This window comes from Camelus bactrianus, chromosome 5, assembly GCF_048773025.1.
Source record: "Camelus bactrianus isolate YW-2024 breed Bactrian camel chromosome 5, ASM4877302v1, whole genome shotgun sequence".
NCBI lineage: Eukaryota > Metazoa > Chordata > Mammalia > Artiodactyla > Camelidae > Camelus > Camelus bactrianus.
In genome coordinates this window covers 76,853,987-76,876,743 of record NC_133543.1, presented here as the reverse complement: position 1 = coordinate 76,876,743, position 22,757 = coordinate 76,853,987, and the positions used below count along the sequence as shown (strand labels likewise).

General features: G+C 33.2%; 1 protein-coding gene across 1 annotated transcript in view; it reads left to right on the top strand.

Annotated features, from left to right (window-relative positions):
• CYP20A1 (cytochrome P450 family 20 subfamily A member 1) overlaps positions 1 to 22,311 on the top strand; it is a 52,749-nt gene extending 30,438 nt beyond the window's left edge. The window contains exons 9-13 of the mRNA XM_074364148.1: positions 2,550 to 2,670; positions 5,569 to 5,680; positions 6,873 to 6,937; positions 11,726 to 11,815; positions 11,965 to 22,311. Of these exons, the coding sequence (XP_074220249.1) occupies positions 2,550 to 2,670; positions 5,569 to 5,680; positions 6,873 to 6,937; positions 11,726 to 11,815; positions 11,965 to 12,115 (539 nt within the window). The 3' untranslated portion in view covers positions 12,116 to 22,311. The remainder of the gene's footprint in view (positions 1 to 2,549; positions 2,671 to 5,568; positions 5,681 to 6,872; positions 6,938 to 11,725; positions 11,816 to 11,964) is intronic.
• The last annotated feature ends 446 nt before the right edge of the window (positions 22,312 to 22,757 follow it).

Below are 22,757 nucleotides of genomic sequence, written 5' to 3'. Positions count from 1 at the left end.
CCTTTTTTTTTTTCTCACCCCAGGTGCTCTGTGACACCTCTGAACATTGCCATAAATTTCTTGACACAGTTTATGGATTGTGAATTCTAGTTAGTGCCTTTAAAATGAACTGCTATTGACACCTTTGCAGTCAGAGCTGTGAGCTTTTCAGTTTCCTGCTGCGGCTTTTCATTTTGACTTCAATTCAGTCTGCTATTATTAAGGTTTGCCAGCAGAGGATATAGGCCACAGAAACCATCATTTAAAAGAACTCTCTTGGTGGATTTGAAGGTGATTTTTAGTTAAAATTCTAAAATGTGTGATATATTTCTAAGTTTCCTTACTGGTTTTTAGTTTATCAGACTACCATTTATTCATACATTATTTATAAAAATTCGTATATATCCATAAAAATATGCTAACATAAAATGGTAAAGAAAGTATTAAAACATCAGTTTAAAATCTAAAACACTTATGTTCACTTGAAGGATTTCATTCACAACTCTTTCTGTTTAAGGAAATTAAAAGCAGGTACAAATGTCAACGTCTCATAAATTTTTCTTCTTTGCAAAAATCTTGACATCTAGAGATGTCCAAATATTATAGATAAAATGGAATTTAGGTAAGCATGTGTCAAAAACAATATATTGAACCTTTTTAAAGCATACTTGTTTAAAAAATTCATTACATTAAAATGTATCTTTGCTAAAAACCTTCAAAAAAATCTGATACCACAGTTGTGCTCTGGATACCACAAAAAGTTACCATTTCCAAGGTTGAGTTGATATTTTAATCTTTTTTTTTTTGCAGTTTTTAGGGGGAATTTTCAGAGTACTGCTATTTATTTTTGCATGTGGAATGGTTCGTTTTTAAGGCATCTCTGAAATTTTTGAGAGGCCAAATACGCAGGAAACCTTCATTAAAGTCCCTCCTCTTTGACTAAGTAGCCTTGAGCAAGATAGTGACCTCTGCATTTTCTACTTTTCTAAAATAAGGGTTTAGCTCTAGGTGACCTGCAAGGTATCTTTCAACTTTAAAATGGTATCTTTGTTCAATACTGTAATTAAAGAATATTAAGTGGCTTAAAATCACATTTTAAAGCTATACCCCCAGTCATATTCTTTAATAGAGTTCTACAGAAGGACCATTGAGGTTATTAAGCTTATACAGTTACATTAATTTTAAGTGATAATATAGTCAAGCAGGGTGTATGAGTGCCTGCTGTATGCAAATCCCTGTGCTAAATCTTTCACTATTGTATATTACTACATATTGTTGTAAAATTGCATACATGTACCTGTTGTACACTGTCTGCATAAGTTTTCACGTCACTTGTGAAATAAAATTCTACAGTTCACTCAAAAGTCATAGTTAAGAAACATATGTAGGAAAAAGTTAAGGACAATTATTCATATGCCTTTTATAAACTCTGGGTGTGAGTAAACTATCAAAATAATTGAGTACCAGGTAGCTGTTGATTTTAATGATACAATAATATTTAGTGTAGAAAGTGAATTATGTCTTTTCCAGGCATTGGAATTAGATAATATGTGAATTTGGCAAACATTAAGAAAAATTAACTTTGAGACAGATTTAAGCCAACCCGTTAGCTCAGGAAAGAGATAATTTAATAAGTAGAGGTAGATATTAAAAACATTTTAAAAATACTTGACATAGAAATAGTATTAGACAGAGTCATTGCAAACATAATCTAGGGAAAGAGGTGCTGTATGTCTAGATGATTCCATAATGAACAGTTGTAATCCCAGTGGATTCCTAAAGGAAATACAACTACTCTGTTCTGTTTTATGTTCAGCGTGTAGTTTTCTTAGCTTTTGATTTCTTCAGTGAATATAATCCATGAGCCATTTTAAGCAAAAGTAGGCCATAAGCTAGTGATCTTCCGCTTTTTGTGTTCATCAAAATAATTGTGGTATTTGTTGGAAGTATAGATGTCTGGACCACACCCTAAACCTACTAAGCCAGGCTCTGTGGGTGGTAGGGTTGTGCCATTGAACAACTCCCAGATTTTTGAGAAGCACTGTCCTAAGCAATAACTGGTCTCAGTTCTTGAACCAGTATATCTACCATTACAAGTAAAAATTTGGACTATTGGTTTATAGATAAATCTTCTGCTACTTTGATTTGTATGAATCATTTCATTAAGACTCCTGAGGGAACTGATAAATCAGTTTTTTGATTTTACAAGTTTGAGTGAACCAGACAATCTATCACAGTTATCAACATTTAACTCTTTCCCGGATGTGAAGTTTATTTATTATCAATACTATTTTACCTAAGGTAAAATGCATTTGGTGGCCAGTTTTAACAAAGAAATCTTCAAAATTTCACTGTCTCTTTTTGGGAGTATTCTATAAATGTTCATGTTCTGTTCATGAAGTACAAAATCTGTGAACAATCTTGTTTTATTTTTTGGTAGCATTTATATATCTTCTGTGTCAGAAAAAAAAAAAAAGAAAACACCAAAACAAATAGTAAGTTTTTTTCTTATTTTGCACTCAACTATGAATTAGCTGCTTTCATTGTTTTTAATATAAATTTTCACCTAGTGTGTACCTGGGCAATCTGTTTTTTAACCACCTGTGAAGAAGTTCAGAAAAAACTGTATGAAGAGATAGACCAAGTTTTTGGAAAGGGTCCTATTACTCCAGAGAAAATTGAAGAGCTCAGGTAAGAACACAATAGAAGAAAGAGGAGATCATTAAAATGTAAGTTTGAACTGGTCAATCTAATTTAAAGATAATTGTAAAATGTCTGGGAAGGCTATATATTTTTATGGGATTTAAAATATTTACATACAGATTTTGATAGATCATTTAATTTTAAAAATCGTAAGATAGTTCTGGGAAACCTTTACATGAGCCTGTATGAAATCAGTTGTCAGTGATGTCTAGTAATTGGAACATTCATACTTTGTTGATGGGACTGCAAAATGGTACAGTCCTGTTGGAAAACAGTGTGGCAGGATCTTATAAAGTTAAATATAGCATCTGACCCAACAGTTATCCCAGGCATTTACCCAAAAGAAATGAAAATATATGTCCACACAGAGACCTGTATGTGAATGTTCATGGCAACATTATTCATAATAGCAAAAAATAGGAGCATCTTTCAACTATAGAAAAGAAGATAGGGATATAGCCATTGGAAAGAACTTGAAGCTGTGGGTTTCACAGGGAGACTTCTGTTACAAATACTTCAGATTTTTTGGAAACTTTATTTATTACGTTTTTAACTTTAAAAGTAATACATACTTGTCTTTTGAAGTTTTTATAATACAGAAATGTATGAAGTGGAAGGTGAATGTCCTTTTTAAATGTACCCATAAGAGAAAACAATTGTTAACTATCTTTATTATTTTTCCAGACTTTTTCTTTGCATATATATATGTATTTCAAACAAAAAATTTACAAACATTTTAAAATACAAAGTATATAACTCTCCTCTAAGTTCCATTTTTTCTCTAAGTGTTTTTTGGACAGTGTTCCTATATGTGGTAACTCCACCACATCCAATCAGTGATTATATTCTATTGGTGTTACTTTCCAGACAAAATTTAGTTGGAAGTTTAGTTTTAGTTCTTTCTGTTGCCCCCACTCTATGCAGAGCACCATCAACTTGTCTGGGATATTTCAACAGCCTTGGATCTTGCATCCCTCCAGTGCATTCTCCAGAGTGCTACTGGATGGAGCCTGTGACTGTATGTACAACCTGGGACCAATCCCAAACCAACAATCTCAGGGCATCAGAAATTTTCAAAAGCTTCTCATATGATTCTAATGTGTAGCCAAAGTTGAGAATCACTGTGCTAGTCATCTTTCTATATCTGGGGAGACATATCTGATCAGATGACTCCAACAATTTAAAATCCTGCAGTGACTTCTGGTTGCCCTTAAGATAAAATTTAAACTCACTTATTTAGCTTACGAGGCATTTCAGGAGCTAGGCCTTGCATTCCTCTCCCACTTTACCTCTTGTTACTTGTGCCTCTTCATACCCTTGGATTCAGCTATACTGAGATTCTTTTATTTCTTCAGATGTAAAGCTCTCTCTCTTATCTTCTGACTTTTGAAGACTGTTCCTTTGTCTAGAGTGTTTCTTCCTCACTTCTGTAGACAACTCGGGGTTTTTCTGCAGGTCTCAGCCTAAGTGTTTATTTCTCTGCAGGGTCCTTTCTCTAGTTAGGTGCTCTTGCCATGTATTCCCTAACACCCTGAAATTTCTTTATCATAACAGTTACTATGCCTTTTTAATTGTTCATTCTTGATGTCCCTTCCTCTGCCATCTAGACCTTGAAATTCTTGAGGGTATCTGTCTTGTTCACTGTTGCAGCTCAGTATCTAATACAGTGCTTCTATTGTAGTAGGTACCCCCCCAAAATTTTTGTTCAAAGAGAAAAATGTTTCCTCTTTTATCTTTTTTAGAAATTATAAAAATCAACATTCCTATACTTATATCTTTGCTAATATTTCCAATTATTTCTGTTAATAAGGTCCAAGAAATGAGGTTATTATTTAAGAATATATACAGTAGGTATTTATGATTAGGGGCTATGGAGTAACAGACTTATGTTTGAATCCTCTCAATACTACTTAACCTGCTGTGTGATCTTAAACAATTGCCTCATTTTTTATACCTGTAAAATAAAAAAATAATACCATCCATGAGTTTCTTATAAGGATTAAATGAGATACTGCATAGAAGGTATTTAGCAGAACTGGCTCATAGCAAGATTTCAATTCATTTTAGCTTTTATTCTTCTCATAGTGGTGCATACTTCGTATTTTCATATGTGTTGCCAAGTTACCCTTCAGAAAGGTTGTACCAATTTGTGTTTCTACCAACTGAACATGAATGTCATTTTCTCTATTTTTATTAGTATTGTCTATGACAGTACTCTTGTTCATCTTTGCTAATCTGGCAGGTAAAAAATTTTTGCTTTGATTGGCAATATTTCCATTGTTAATGAGATTGAAAATCACTTCTTATGTTTCCAGGCTATTTGTGTTTTTTTCTCTTTTTGTGTATGGCTTGCTTTTTATATTTTCTGTTCATATTTCTGTTGGGGTAGTTGATCATTTTAATTGTGGATTTTTAAAGAGCTTTGATGCACTAAGGATATATTTACTGTAAATATTTTTCCTACTTGTAATTTTACTTATGATGATTGCAAGTATGTAACAAAAATTTCTGTAGTCAGATTATTTGTATTTTTCTTCATAGTATTCATCATTGTGTCAATATTTTTATAATTTTAAGTAGAAAAGTCTTTTATTAAAAGTTTTATTAACTCCTTTATTAAAAGTAAACTGCATTTCTACTCAAAAATTGTAAAAATACTGTTTGAGTTTTCTTCTGGTACTTTTAATGTTTTTTGTTTGTTTTAAATTTTTACTCACCTGAACTTTATATACCTCGAATATGTAAGGTAGTTTAAGCAGGTAAGAATTATGATGTGGCTAGTTCAATTTAGGAAGATTATGAAAATTGTTGAATGATACCTTAATGTATGTACACTTCCAACTGCCCCTCCCAGATAAAGATATTCAGAGAAATTTTTTTAAACAGATACTGTCGGCAAGTGCTTTGTGAAACTGTTCGGACTGCAAAACTGACCCCAGTTTCTGCCCGGCTTCAAGATATTGAAGGAAAGATTGACAAATTTATTATTCCTAGGGAGGTAGGAAACATTTGGTATACTTAACTCATTCAGTTATTCTTTTCAATTTTTTTAGTGTGTATTTATAAGTCTTTATTGTTTAAAGTGTCTAGTAAATGCTACCTGTTATTAAATCAAAGACAGTTATTTTACATAGCAAAATGATATATGCTTGTTTTAAAGATCAAACAATATAAAAGAAAGGCTCACTTCTCCATAGGCACTATTGTTAATAGTTTAGTGTGTATTTTGCAGATTGTTTTCTGTGTATGTGTGTTACTCTGTGTGTGTGTATACATACACATATATATATGTATGTATTTTAAAAAACCAACTTTATATGTGAAAGGTTACTCTTCATATATTGTTCTTTAATTTTCTTTCGCTGAGTATATCATGGCTATTAATACAACTGGCACTTACTGCAGATCCAACTAGCTATTTTTAATGGATGTAAATTACTGCATTGTGTGAATGTACCATCATTTATTTAAGTAGTCCCCATTGATGGAAATTTAGACTGACGTTAATTTTTTCATTATTACAAATTACATACTTGTACAGGTATTGGGTAGAGCCTTAGAAATGGAGTTTTGGGGCCAAACTGTGTGTGTGTGTAAAATTTAAATTGCCCTCTAAAAGGCAATTTATATTTTGAGCAACAGTATATGAGAACGCTTTTCCTTTCCATATTCTTACCACCTCTGGATTTATGAATCTTTTATATATATTGTGAATCTTGTATGAAAAGTTGTCTCAAACCCTGATCATTGGAGAGACTGAACAGCTTTTCATACATATACTAACAGCTTGTATTTCTTTTGTGATATATCTTCTTTCTAGTGAGCTTGTCTTTTTGTATATTATACATATTCTGTCAATTATATGGGAAATATTTTTTTCTTGTCTATTATTTATTTTTTACTGGTTTTATGGTGTGTTTTGTTTTGTTTTTACTGGATACTGGTTTTAAATGTTCATATAGTTAAGTCTGTTAATCCTTTATGGCTTTGATATTTTGTGACATGCTTAGAGATGCCTTCTCACTATGAGATCACCAAAGTAATGGCCTGTGTTTTCTTCTATTATTTTATTTTTTATTTTGTATTCATTATCTATATTAAAAGAGCTTTTAGGATGAGTTGGCTTTCTGGGAGTCATTTTGTCTCTGTTAGGCCTTGAATAACTAGAGTAATTTCTTTTTTTTTTGCAGACCCTTGTCCTTTATGCCCTTGGAGTGGTACTTCAGGATCCCAGTACTTGGCCATCACCATACAAGTATGAAATTTCTGTCGTTGTCTTTGTGGTTATTGATTTTTATGTGTTTGCATGTTTTGCATTCCTTTTCTAAGTTTTGAGGAGAAAATTCAATACGTAACAGTGATGTAACAAAAGAAAGTGGCTGCCTTCCCTGTATGTCTTCTGCTCACTACATTTTCTTTCATGAACCTGCTGTCTGCTACTCTTTGTCCCTCCATCACCAATTCTATCCTGAGATCTATTTAATTACTTGATCTCTACAATTATCCTTTAATTCCAATAGAATTTTCAGTTCTTTTATTGGTAAGTAGGTATTGCTTGTGCAGTTTCTTAGTTTTCCTTCCATTGGTCTCAATTATTAAACTCTCTAGTTGAGGTCAGAAAGTAGGTGTTTTGCTCCTGTTGTTACGTGGTGAGAATGAAGAACGATGGTCATATTGTTTGCCTCCTAGGTAAGCATCTGGTCAACTCTGCCTTAAAGGAATGGGTTAAGATTTACCACCCTGTAAGAAGGTTATATATTGAGTTGATTGGGGCTAAGACAGCTGTGTACAACTCCAGGGGCAGGATTTATGGCATGGTTGAAGTACTAGGAAACCTACTTCTGGAGCATAAGGGTGGGACATTTTATGGGTTTCTGTCAGTTTTTAATGGTTCAATGATTAAATTAAAGGGAAGTCTATAAATAAATGAAATAGCAGTCCTTCAAAAAATTTGCTGTAAAAATTAAGTAAGTTTTGTTTTCCAAGGGGCTTTTTTAAGCAAAATTAAGGATATACATTAGTTTAAAAAAAGTATGCTTATAGTTATAAAAAAATTAAAATTTCAAATTTTAAAGTCTTAAAAAATTTTCATGTGGAAAAATGCCAAGTTTTTTGGTAAATTTTAGGTACCATATGAAAAGTATAAGAACTTTGCTGGAGATTTTGACATTATTCTTATCCTCAAAACACTCAGAGAATCTAGGTTACAAGTTGAAAATACTGAAAGGAATATATGCTAAGATGTGGAAATAATTTTTAGGAATCAAATGTAATAAAATTTAGGAAATGTTAGTAATAATGTTGTATGCCAAGGAAAAGCTTTCTTAAGTTGGGACCTTATCACTTATCTCTTGTGAAAGGTCCAGAGAGTCACTTTTGTAAGCACCTTGAGATGATCCTTGAGAGACTAATTCACACTAAAAAAAATGTTCGCAGGACTGAGATAGACCGTGTAGAGACAATTGATTAATTATAGTTTAAATATAATTGTCACACAGAGAAAGATGAAGAGGTTAACTTTTTTCACTAAACTTAATGCTCTTGAGGTCAGCATCGCATGCTGCATATCTTTTTATGGCTGAGTAGTAGTCTATTGTATGGATGTACAGTTTGTTCAGCTTTCTCCCACTGAAAGAAAGACATTTGGGTTGTTTCTAGTGTTTTGATATTATGAATAAAGCTGTTATAAACATTTATGTACAAGTTTTTGTGTGAACATAGGGTTTCATTTCTTTGCATAAATGCCCGAGTGTGATTGCTGGGTTATAGTGCACGTTTAATTTCACAGGAAACTGCCAGGCTATTTTTCGGAGATTTTCACTATCAGTGTTTGTGAGATTCAGCTTTTCTCTAGCCTCAGTGGGATTAATTATTGTCACCATTTTTTATTTTAGTTGTTTAATAGGTATGTGGTGATATTTCATTGTGGTTTTTATAAGTTTTCTTTCTGAGTAACTAATATCACCTTATTCTCCTTGTAGAAAAATGTCTAGATATGATTTATTTACAAAAATAAATGCATAGAAATGCATTATTACTGTTACTTTATTGGCAGTGTCTCAGAGGAAGAAACCCTGGTTCAAATTTTATAGCTTAAATGGTTAATAATGTAAATATTACTCTATACCAAAGGATGAAATATTATCAACAGAAAAACCATACTAAAGTAGGAATGGTGATAAAACAATGGTGATAAACATCAAAACCTCAGTATGTACTGGGACCAAGATGATGACACAGAAGCTCCTGAATTCCCTCCTCACACAGATGCATTGAGTGTACAGCTCACGTGGAGCAGTTCCCTCTGAGAAAAATCCAGAAACTAGCTGAGTGAGTCCTACACAGTGGGCAAATGAGAAAATACCTACATTTGAAACAGGTAGGAAAGGCTGAGACACACTCTTTACATAAACCTCACCCTCAGCACAGTGCCATGCAATCAGGAGGGAACCCCCAACTCCCAGCTTCTCTCTGAGAATCGAGGGATTTGGATCACACATTTAATGCCCCAGCTTTAAAGACTCCCACCTGAGAGAAGGGCTCCCGAAACATCTAGCTCTGAAAGCCATTGAGGCTATCATTTGTTAATGATACAAAATAATAAAAGATGTAAAATGTGACATCTGAAACATAAAATGTTGAGGGAAAATGTGAAAATGTAGAGCTTTTGTATGCATTTGAAGTTGTTATCAGCTTAAAATAGACAGTTAGAACTATAGTATGTTTTATGTAATACTCCTGATAACCACAAAGCAAAACCTGTAGTAAATGTGCAACGTATAAAGAAAAAGGAATCAAAGCATCCCACTATAGAAAATCATGAAGTCACAAAGGAAGAAATGGAAAAAAGGAACTACAAAACTGCTGGAAAACAATTCGCCAAATGTCATTAGCACATCTATACCTATCAATAATTTTTTAAATGTAAATGGACTAAATTTTCCAATCGAAAGACATAGAGTAGTTGAATTGATTAAAAAAAAAAGACTTGACTACATGCTGCCTATAACAGAGTCATTTCAGCTGTAAGGACACAGACTGAAAGTGAAGGGATAGAAAAAGTTATTCTGTGCAAATGCAAACCAAAATAAAGCTATATTTAAATCAGACAAGATAGATGTTAAGCCAAAAAGTGTAACAAGAGACAGAAGATCATTATGTAATGATAAAGGGATCAGTTCATCAAGAGGATATAACAATTTCTCATATTTATACACCTAACTTTGGAGCACCTCAGTAAATAAAGCAAATATTAATAGATCTGAAGGGAGAAATAGCAATGAAATAATAGTAAGGGACTTCAGTACCCCACTTTCAACAGTGGGGTAGGCAGAACGTCTAGGCAGAACATCAATAAGTAAACATTGGATTTAAACTGCAGTTTAGACCAAATGGAACTGTCATACACATGTAGAACTTCCTATCCAACAGTAGCAGAATACTCATTCTTTTCACGTGCACATGGAACATTCTATAGGATATATCATACGTTAAGCCACAAAAAACATCTCAGTGAATTTAAGAAGTTTGAAATCGTATCAAGCATCTTCCCAACCACAAGGGGGGAAAAAAGTAAGAATTTTACAGAAAAAACAGCTGTAAGTATAATGTGTATTGCCAGGGAATTGTATTTAGCTAATGTTTTTATATAGTTAAGTTTGTTCATGATATCATTTATATGGAATCTAGAAAACCAAAAAACTTCCAACAGAAGAGTAGAAACAGAGAGTAGAATAGTTGTTACCAGGGGACAGAATGGTGGGGATAGGGAATAGGGAGCAGGCAAAGGGTACAAACTTTCAGTTATAAAATGAGTAAGGTCTGAGGATCTAATGTATGACATGGTGATTATGGTTGATAGTACCAAATTGTATACTTGAAATTTGCTAAAAGAGTAGAAGTTAAGTGTTCTAACCACACACACATGAAATGGTAACTATATGTAATGTGATGGCTATGCTGATTAACTTGAGGGTGGGAATCCTTTTATGATGTGTATGCATATCAAATCATTGTATTGTATACTTTAAATATAGTACAATTTTATTTGTCAATTATAATTCAATAAAGCTGAAAAAATTAATATTTAAAATTGAAAAACCTCCAGTATTTGAGATTAAACTATCTATTTTTCATTTTGGCTTTTATTTAATTTTTAATCCTTAAAATTGTGAGGTATTTCATAAAATAGTTGGAAAAATCAAATTTGATTCTCTTTTAATCTGGGAATACATTGTTATCTTCAAGTGAACATTTAGGGTCTCAGTTTTCAAGATAGTTTTTAAAAAGAAAAGTTGGTTAAATTTGATACAAATTTTTATATAGACTGTAAATATGGTGTATTCCAAAAGTGAAAGGTAATTTAGACTTTCTTAAAAAAAGAAAGAATTCTTTTTTTTTTCCCTCATAGTAGTGTTGAGATCTTTTAAAAACATTTGTTTTGGGAGGAATTTTTATGCTCCTTTGGTCGGTGGGTTATTTGTTTTGTTTTAAAATATCCATTTTCCCAGTGACTTTTTAGACAGTAAAATTCTGTACAATAAAAAATCTTTCCTAGCCTCTTTATTTCCCTCATTAAGTCTGTCTAATGTAATTGAGGAATATAATTTTAAGTCTAGTGTTTCCAATTTTAAGAAATAAATTTTAATTGAAGAGGCAATGTAAAATGCCTCACGTTGATCAGATGGTCTTATGTAACATATTTTGAACACTCTTAAATTTAAATACTCATTATATGGTTTTGTATGATTTATCCTTATATCTCATAAAATATTGTGAGCACATTTTACAATTTCATTTCTTCCTGGTTCTAGAGAAATGTATTTTGCATCTGTTGTTTGGAAATAATAAGCAAAAAGAGACTGAATTGAATATATGTTCAAGAGTTTGGGAACATAATAATAGGTGAAGTTTAAATATAATGTGACAGCAGTTTCTATCTCCAGTAGTTTTTAAACTTTATCATATATTTGTGTTCTTATCATGTAAATATGTACAATGCCAGTGGAGCTATGATGTGATCAGTCCCAAATCTTCTCTTTAGGTTTGATCCAGAGCGATTTGATGATGAATCGGTAATGAAAACCTTCTCCTTGCTCGGGTTCTCAGGCACACAGGAGTGCCCAGAGTTGAGGTGAGATGATGGAGAAAGGAAATTGAAAGGAAAGATGCCAGACTTTGTACTTATAATTTTGATGATCACTGTTAATGAGAATGAACAGTCTATATAATTAGAGTATAAGTGTTAATCTTTAGTAACCAGGTGACTTTCTTCCTGACTAGGTTTGCATATATGGTGGCCACAGTACTTTTGAGTGTACTGGTAAGGAGGCTGCACCTACTCCCTGTGGAGGGACAAGTTGTTGAAACAAAGTATGAACTGGTGACATCATCCAAGGAAGAAGCTTGGATCACTGTCTCAAAGAGATATTAAAGTTTTACACATTTAACTTTGTTGAGGAAAATGACCATTTAGAAAATCTGTATTGAATCCTTTTATAAACCAAGTATCGTTGTGTAGTATAAACGAGTACTTCATCATGCAAATTTGGGTTTTTGTATATCAGATTGTCTTAATGCATGATATGCATTTATACTTATTGCATCAATATAGTGATAATTTTAATGGGAAGCCTTCTACTTTTAATTTTTATTTTATCACATTCTATGCCGTTATTTTCATGTGCTTAGCCTTAGTTTGATCTCTAAAACTAATATTCTTGAAGAGAAATTATTTAGCACAATAATGTTTTCTGAATATTCCTAAAAGAGAAAAGTAATCCTAACTCCTTTTCATACTTCCAGTAAATCACCTTAAAGAGGAAAAGTAAGATTTTCCGTAATTTTATTTTTTGGATTCATATTTTTATTTTCTAAGTATAAGTTAGTTTATGTTTAATCATTGTTATTAGATTTGAATAATCATAGAATAACCTACCTTGTATTTGCTATTGTTATGCCTTCCCAGACAAACTGTGTTCATTTCATAACTGATACAAGGCTCATCATTTTGAACAGTTCTGAATCATTTGGAAAATAATATAGTTCTTTTTTAATGTGTTTTGAGTATTCCTCTAAGTAGCAAACTAAGATTGAGGTTTGCTTGTCCTTTTTCAGTGGAAATCTTATAAGCACTATATTATTCCACTAATTCTCATTTTTGGAAAAAACAATTCCTTAATTTGTTTTTTATTATTATGTCATATTCTAAACATAATGAACTTAAAATTAAGAAATGAGAGCTTATTAAATCAAAACCAAAAAAAAAAAGATGGGTGAAAATATTTGCAAAATACGTGACAGGGATGATATCGATATTACATATAAAGAGCTCATACAATTTGGTAAGAAAACATACAGTAGATTAATGGACAAAAGACATGTATAAACAGCTTTCACGGGGGGGAAACAGCTAATAAACTTTAGAAAAATTCTCATTCTCACTAGTAAGCCAAGAAATATTGGGGTTATTTCAAAAATATGTTAAGTATCTTTCAAGATTTACATTTTAGTACTGATAAGTTTTATATTTAATACTTTTTATTAACAGCATTGTATTTTAGTTCACTTTTTTTGGTTACACTGTTCTTGAAGAATTTTTTTTTAAATACATTTTTTTAAAGATAACACTGAAGGAAACAAGCCAAGTGCTGATAGCAAAGAAAAGAAGAATAATGATAAATGTTTGCAAGTGGGCTTATGTTTGACACTGCTGAATTCTACTTGTAATTTTAGTTTCGAAAATGTTATTAACTGAGTTATTTTGTGCTGTGTTTATGGTTATACAGCTAACATTTTAGACCTAGTCATGAGTGGTTAAACATAGAATCTAAGTAATCATATGCAGCCTTTATTTCTGACAAAAATGTTTAATTTATGGAATAATTTAAATTCTAAAACTTAAAGTGAAATGTATTCATAGTTCATAGCATCATGTTGTTTCTAAAAAGGCATGTTGTTAAATTTATTCCCTCCGCCTATTATTTTCTATGCTTTTCTGCATATAGAGCACCTTCCTTTTGTTATCCAAGTACCTTCATTGATTTGGAAACTGGCAGTGAGAGGTTAGAGTAGGCAATTGATGTGTAAACCAAGTGTCAGTAAAATCAGATGAGGTAAGTGGAATTTTAAAGCAAGTGAGACCTGATCAGCAGCAATGATCAGGGCAAAAACAGGGTAGCTGAGCCAGAGAGTTAGGGCATTGGCATATTGCCAATGAATGAGGCACTGTATAATTACTAATAATGATTGGAATCAAAGAAAATAGAGGAGAATAGAATCAGCTAAATAAGCACATTTTACCCAGAGTTACATGACTAACCTAAAACATTAAAAATAAGTCATCTTCTGGAGGATTTTTAAAAAATAAAAATACTGTTAATCATGTATAAAATAAGTTATCCATTCTGTGTTATTTTCTTTTGCCAAATGACCTACATTTTAGTAGCTTCAGTATCACTGGTGACTCGTACGTAGCATGGCTCTTAAGTTTTATAGCTTTCTGGCTTTTTAAAAACTATTTCTTCACTGATTTTGATTTGCATTATTTTTTATAATTTAGAGGTTTATTGTTAAAAAACATCAACATAACACATTTTTTGTGTGTAATGAAAGGGCTCTTCCATGTTTTGGGCTCATAAAATTCAAAGCAGAATTAATTCCGTGCATGTGTTTGGGAAAAACAAAAAACTAATATGCTGGCCAGCAAATGTGCAGTTTCATTTTATTATATAAATAGATTCTATCTTATTTGTAGGCCTGATATCAAAATTTATTTATTTGTTTTCTTTATATTAAAAGTTTATATTTTAAACACAAAATGTTTTATTTTTATTAGAAAAATTATATAGGTTTATTGTAGGAAAATCTAGGAAATACAGAAGCACAAAAATAGCAAATTCCATCACCTGTACTCCCACTACTTGAACTTAACCAGTGTTAAACTTCTGAGGTAGATCCTCCTACTCTCTTTTCTTATTCCACATACAATTTTTACTGACATTATATGTAATATTCTCTTCATTTAATGTATTATGAAGCAGTAGTGTTTTCTACAGCTGGAACATGAGTATTCATCTCACTCAGAATGTAAGCACAGACTTTTGTCATTCTTTTTCTCTTCCTCTTTCGCTTCTCAGATATTGTTATTCTTGTCAACTTTAAAAATGGCCTTACTTCTCCACCCATTCTATCAAAACAGTTATATATTAGTACACCCAGGTTACTAAAGTCGTAGCACAATCTAGATGTTGCAGTGAGCATTTAAGAAATGAAATTACTCTTATCCTAATGAAAATCTTCAATATAATTAAGTTCAAATTGGGATGGCATTTCAACTTCTAAAAGGAAATTTTAAGAATCCATGTTGTTTTTGAACTCCGGGGCAAACACATAAAGATTCTTCCCTGAAGACATCTTTATTCTTTTTCCTCCAGATCCACAAAAAGTACTATTAACCTTTATAAAATGTACTTTTTTCACATGTGGTTATGTTGACAGATTGAAAACTGCTTCAAAAACATACTTCTACTGAATGTGTAAAAGTGAGGACACGACCAGTAGAATTAAGGAGTCGTTTAGTAGCTGTGAGAAAACAGCTGCGAGTGAAATGGACACTTTTCAAGGGCGGGTTTTTATAATGTCAACAAATTGATGCTAGTGACTTATTATTTTTTATTTTTTTTCTTAGCCAGTCCTATGCCTGTTAGCCTAAGTTCCTAAGACTAGTGATTAAGATAGAAGGGGAGGAGTTGTGGGGAGGGAGGCTATGACAACAAAGAGTTACTGTTACTGCAGAAGTCAGAGGAAATCGCCGGCAAAAAAGGCTCAATACAATGTTGCTTTGAGCATGGTGAGTGACCTGCTCTGATCAAAAAAAGGACTGAGATTGAAACTTGCTGAAAGTAGAACAAGGGATTGGAACAAGCATTTGTTACAAACCAAATACTTTATATACCCATCTCCTTTAGTCCTTAGAACATAACAGTAGGTACAGGTAGGACTAACTAAAATAGTTTTTAATTCCTGAGAGAAGAAATACTGTGAGTGAAGATAACAAATACTAGCTAGGAAACAGTAAGTAAAAAGATCTAAACTTCAAATTATCTTAATATCTTCAGTGGGGTTTAATGGTATATTTTATTTTTATTTAAGAGAATCAAGCAATAGTTTCAAATGATACACAGTTCATAATAGCTAAAGAAGATGATTAAAAGAGTAATGTAACAATAGTGTTAGAAGAAATCTTAAAAAAGAAAACTAATAAGCTGCCATCAGCAGCCATTTGTATAACTTGATTTTTTTTGTTGTTACCACTTACATGTATTTTTACCTATTGCAATCACAACAATATGGTCTACCTTTCATTTAAAGCATTTTAAACATTTTTCTTTGTTACTTCATTTTTGTAAGGTCTTCTTTTGGGGGGTTAGACTTTTAAAATATAAGTCAATTTCATGTTTGATTTATAGAACTTTATGATGCTGAGTGAATGGATAATTCTTAAATTTGAACTGGGAGCCATTTTGTAAAATATCCAGGTAATAAACAAAAAGGCAGGAAATGACATTCCTTCTTCTAGTCTGCTTCCCATTTTATCAGTTCATAGTTTGGTGGCTGTCTTTCTACGGATTGGGAATGAATATTGTTACAGCACGGATAAAATGCCAGGAGCAATAAGTCACAAATAGTCCTGTTTGGTAATTTAAATTTTTTTATTTACATCTAAAATACTGGCAAATTCTTGTTTTAATTTTTAACAAGTGATGGTAGAGAATGAAACTGTGTCACCCCACCAGTATAACTGTATCGTAGATAAAGTTGTAAAGTGCCTGTCTCCAAAAAGACAATCAGTAAACATTTTTTAATAAATGAATGAAATCTTTGAGGTTTTCTGTGCATATAGAATAAAATAAAGGAAATTCCTGAAATTACTTAATAGTTGAAAAAGATTCCCAGAGAACCAAACTATTTCTAATGCTAATAGTACTTTGTGATATGCTAAGTACCCCATTACTGGAAATATTTAAGATGTTGTGTGGACATACTTCAGTGATGCCTCTATTAGGTGTGAGCATAGGTTTAGAATAGGCTATAGTTCTACAAAACATCAATCAAAATAGTTGGTAAGCAAGTAGTCCTTTGTTCCTTCTGTATCTTATCACTAGACCATCATTGAATCAGGGAATGTTTAAGGATCAGCATTTATTAGGTTAGCAAGAATATTATTTCCTTAAGTGTATCATGGAACACTATCCTGTGAGACACTCTGAGGAAAAGTTTCCTTGATCATATTCGTTCTGAGGTTCTCTATACATGTTACATACATTCTTAGATACCTATAATGCATATTAGTAAATTAGAAGTACTGAGAAGTTCTACTGTGAGGAAACCTATTTTAACTTGGCTTAACACTGAAAGTTCCAAATGTATTTGATGAAGGTGCCCCTTTTTCCAGTTTTTCCTAGTATCTTGAAAAACAGTGTTCCATGGGAATGTAGTGTTCTGTAGAACAGAACCCATTTTGTCCAATATGATCTACAGACAAGTAGGAGGCTCAAGGAACATGTGTTAGCTAGTTCTTTAACCTGTGCATGGTCTAGAAATTCTCTAGGCTAGTAATGACCATATTCTGAGAACCAAACCACCAGAATTTCATATTCTCTCACTCCCTTGCCTCCACCTCTTTTCCTTGTCAGAGCACAGCGCCCTCTTACCCTACTGACTCTCTCCTATATGCTTCTCCTGACTTCCATTTCTTTCCAAAGAAACAGAGCCCATTTAGTCAGGCAGAAGTGTTTTATTGGTCACTAAATGCATGCCAGATCTTAGGCAGTCACTGGGGACATAGCAGTGAATGAAACAGACGTGACATTTGCTGTGTTCTGTCTCTTCTGTGCTTCACCTCAGGAGGAAGACCCCCAAAGTCTCATGTGTCAAAGATTAACTTTCCAGCACTTCAGCTCGCTGGCTTTGGAAGCAACTCAGGGACACTTTATGTTAGTGGCTGGAAGGGACAAAGGAAAGAACTTGTAGATGAATACATGACAAGGAACAGAAGGCCTCAGTTGCAGGCTGTAGTTACAGGGGGAAGAAGCACAAGGTACCGTTAGTGTCAAACCATTATTTTTGTTATTTTTAGTTTATGATCAAGAGAATTAAGCTAGGTATCTTATTAAGAAAAACTGTCAACATTGATGCTGAATACTGGAGATCATTCAGAGTGAGAAGAAACAAAGCTAAGAGAATTGGTTTGACTAGGTTAAAGAGCAGTTATTTATTTGAAGTCATTTGTATGAATTGTTGTTCAATTAGGTGTGTTCGTCTTTCATGATTTGTTGCTTGTGTTGCAAGGTCATTAGCTAAAAGGTAATTGATTTTTGGAGCTTAAAAGGACCTTGCAGAGATTATATGGCATAGGCTGCTCACAATTTAAAATGTAGAGGGAGAAGCCTAGGGCCTCTAGGAGTTGAAGAACGACGTTACTGGGCTTTCCCGTTGAATTTTTCTCGTAGCCTTCTGAAGATATGTGCTTAAGTCCATGCTGCTATTATATTTGTAGGATTTTATTAAGCTTTCAAGGAGGTGCAGATTCAGAAGGAATTGGAATTTTTTTAAAAAAATATTCTTGATACAGAGCCTTAGAAGGAGATGCAAATATGTTTTGAATGTTAAATTTACTTAGATTTAAAAATACGTATCTTCAAGCCAAGTTGCCATGACAACATTTCTTAATGTGTGTATAAAATTTATGTCTGTCTCTTTGAGGTTTTCATCTTTCCCAATACAGGGTTTAATCACAAGAATTGGGCACTGTGGTATATTCCAATCTAGATGGTGCTCTATGGGAATTACATAATTTTGGAAAATGCAAATCAAGCATTAGAGCAATTCTGTAGCAGGGTGATCCTATCAAGGTTAGTGTCATCTTGTTTTCTCCAGTCTCCGGAGAGTGATATGGTTTCAAACCCAAGATGATATTCTAGATTAAAGTAGAACCATGAGTCTGTACTGAGTATCTGTATTTTCATATTTAAAGGATTTGTAGGAGGGCCCTAGTTAAATTGGGGAAATTTTGGCCTAAATCTCTTGGTTAGCTTCCAGACCAATCCAGCTTCCTTGGGATCATCTAAATCTTTTTTTTTTTTTTCTTTTTTTTTTTTTTCAATGGAGGCACTAGGGATTGAACCCAGGACCTAAACTAAGCATGCACTCTACCACTGAGGTATTCCCACACTTCCAGATCATCTAAATCTAATCCATAGTTGCTATCATAGATTGAACCACAAGAGACTTCTCTACAATGGCCAGGCATGTGCACAGAGACACCGGAGAGGCTCCTTCTGGCCTGAACTCCAATTCAGCAATACTAGAGAGATACCGTCATCAGATTTCTTCACTTCCTTTTACCTCACTTCAGATACCTTTGTCTGTGAAGCTCTGTTTTGCATGTCAGGAGCCAGGAAGAGTACTAGGATTTTGGAGACCCAAAGTTTAGGAGGAAGAAATTCTCTTCAATTCTAGAAATATGAATTTATTTAGCAGTGGAATAAGGGGGTAGTCACTGGTACTGTTTAGTAATATTAACTATGACTTTAACTTAAGAAGTCTTAACATGGCTGCCTGAAATTTTGAGATGCTTGCTAAAGAGCAATGTTTCTTTGTATTTTATATTTTAATTTCTCTGTGGTACAGTTTTTTTTAAATTAATGTTTTGTAGTAATTTAAGAGCCCTTGAAGACAATTAACTAAGTTGAGGTTAGAAGTATGATGAGTTAATTTGCTAGTTTTGATTTACTTTAGTCTTAATAGACTTTGTAAAACTATGTTACATTTAAGAGAATCCATGGATATTTTAAAATCTAATTCCCTTCTAAAAGGGGGAAATTAAAGCTGAGAGAGGTAATTTTATATGGGAATTTGCCCAGGCTTGTACAGTTTTTTTTTTTTAACTTGTTCAGAATGTGATTTCCTTTTGGTTTCATCTTATTCTTTAAAGGGTGAATTTAAAACCAAAGAGAGGCCCCCTAAGCAAAAAGAACTGCCTAAATTAGTATATGGTGCTCTTGGTAACTGAGAGAAATGGGATGATAGTCTCAACAACAAACACACAGTTGAAAAGAGATGTCCCACTATGGTGTTTATAAAGGTTTTGGGGTTTATTTTTTTGTAAGAGGCACAGTCAGGGCCAACTACATAATTTGTGGGGCCCAGTGCAAAATGAAAATGTGAGGCCTTGCTGGGGAAGGGGTCGATCTCCCCACCCATGGGTCTGCTCTTTTAATCCATAGTTGATGAGAGTCCCCCAGGGGATTGATATCTCCATGCTGGGTCAGTGTTGCCTACCTGGATCAGTGGTAGGTGAGAGAGCCCCACTCAGTCACTTGGAAAACATGCTGTGGTATGGCCAGCCCAAGGCAGAGATGATTGCTTCCTTGCCCTGCCTCAAGATGTTGCAGAGCAGACTTCTTGTGGGACCCCAGCCCTCCCCACATCTATACCTAGGGCCTCACTGGAGGGTGATCATGGCAGAAAGTGGGCCTACCTCACCAACTCTCCTGCTAATGCAATCTTAGTGCTGCTCTGGGCAGAAGGCAGCAAGAGTAATGGGCAGGGATGGGGTGAGGGAGGCTGGGCAGTGTCTAGGGCACCAGGGAGCAGGAGGTCACTGAGAACATGTCTGGGGAGGTAAGGAAGTAAGCTCTAAGCCCCTGGTGCACGCTCCAGGGTCCCACTGGATTTCACTTACGAAACATAAATTCAAAAAAAATTTTGAGAATTTCACTGTGGTGCCCTTAAAATGTTAAACCCCAGCATAGGATCCTTCTGAGCAGTGGGCTTCCGTGGGACTGCGCTGGTTGCAGCCCATGGAGCTAGCCCTGGACAATCTGACCTTATAGTGCTGTGACTTAGTGATTTTTGAGGGCTGCACTTCCTGGTTTTGTGCTAGTTGTCCCTGCAAATACCCATAAACGTCTTATTTATGATTTATCATCAAGTGATTTAAACCTCTCTGGGATATCTTAAAATTATTTACAAAATAGGCAATAAGTAGATGCCAAACTTAAAAGCAATTTTGTAACACATTTTTATTAAAGTTGAAAAAGTAATCTAGTACACATCTTTCTCTCAAACCCCATTTCACTGATGGAACTGTTACTTTCCTGTATTTTAATCATAATCGCCAAAAATTTTCCTGCTGTAAGGTAAAATGGGATTTTTGCCTGAAATATCATCATAAAACCCTATGAAATATTTCAGTGATATGAGTCATTCACTTATTCATATGGTTGGACATTTAGGTAATAGAAATCTGTGAGAAATATATTGTTAATTCCTGTGGAGGAGGAAGAAATTTTAAGTGTAGTTAAATTCAGTGTTCCTTGTCATTTTAAAATATCAAAATTATTCTGTTCTGCTCCTTTCTTTCCAAGAGGCTACATAAAATTACTTTGACAAAATCATGATTCACTTTTTTTGCTGTTAACTTCTTCTACATTCCCTTTTGTGAACACAGCAATCAGCAGTCAGCAGGATCATTATTCTTTATCAACCTTGTGCTACACAAATGAGGCTTCTTACCATGTACCATGGTGTTTAGTTAGCAATTTTGTCAAAGTATAACCTCTTTGTTTGCAACGTTACTGAAACTGACAAGAAATAGATTATTAGAAAGAAGCAGTTCTACAAATTGTACATGCTGTAGGTCAGTAAATATTCAGCATACAGGTTTCAATGGTATTATACATAATCAGAAAAACTGGTACATATTAAGTTAGCAATTCATGTTATTAATTGAAGGTCAGTATAGTTTTCAGTAATAAAAATCTTGTTAATACATTTTGAGGCTTGAAGCTCTATAAAATCTTTAACATAATTTAAGACAAAATATGAACAATTTTAGAAATCCAGTTTTTGTGAACTGATTGGTGATGTGTCTGCTGTGAGAAGTAATCTGTTTTGTGCTTTAGCTCTGAAATTCACTTTTTGCAGGGTAGTGGGGATGGTTATGTAAAGCCAATTTTAGTAGAAACTAAAGAACTGAGGAATTTTTTATTCTCCAAAAAAATGCCTTTCAAGATAAATTATCTATCCCATTGGTTACATCTATACACAGAGATACATTATCATGAAGAATTTCATGTTTATGTTGTCCATTCTCATGGTTTAATGGAAAAAATTCTCTTTTTATTTTTCACAAGAAAGGGAGCTATTTTGTTGTCTCTCACAGGAAACTACTGTAGATTCTAAATATTTAAATACAGTTCTTCCAGGTTGTATCTTGGGTATATGTTATTTCCTCTCTTTATAAGAGTAATTTCTTCTTGAAAAATGTTTTATTGGGTATTGGGTAGTATGGTTTTGTTAGATGTGCTAACAATATTATGGTTATGTGGCAAAATATCCTTATTTTTTAGAAATATATACTCAAATATTTAGGGGTTAAATGTCATGATTATTGTAATTTTCTTTAAAATTCTTTAGCATAAGAATAATATGAGATTATTATAGGTAAAACAGAACCTTTTGTTACATCTAATCAGTGGGTATTTGTGTATTCATTACACTCATATTTGTAATTTCCATAATAAAGACAAAAATATGACTTTCAATAAAAATGAAAAAAAAACATGTTTGAGACTTATGGGCTATATCGCTACTGACTTTCTGAAATTGGGAGGGGATTTCGGGGTTTTTTTTACAAACTAATTTTGGATGTGTATTCTTTCCAATCATTTTAAACTTACTTCTTAAAATGTATATTCATGCAGTTATAAAGTATGGAATGCTCGATTGCACAGTAAGGCTCCTTTTTTTAATAGTTTGGTACATTTTTAACCATTAAATAAATATCCTTAAAATTGAGACCAAGGTTTATATCACTAAAACTGAAACCAAAGTTTTGGATGATAAAGCATGCCTAAAAATGTAAAGCTTAGTTTCCAGTCATTTATCTTTTAATCACATACACAAAATTTGTTTCAAAGATTTAATATGTTCAAATTATATGAACTTGATATTAAAATTTCCTGATAGTCTTAAAAATCCAAAAATGTGTATAAACAATGTAAAACTAT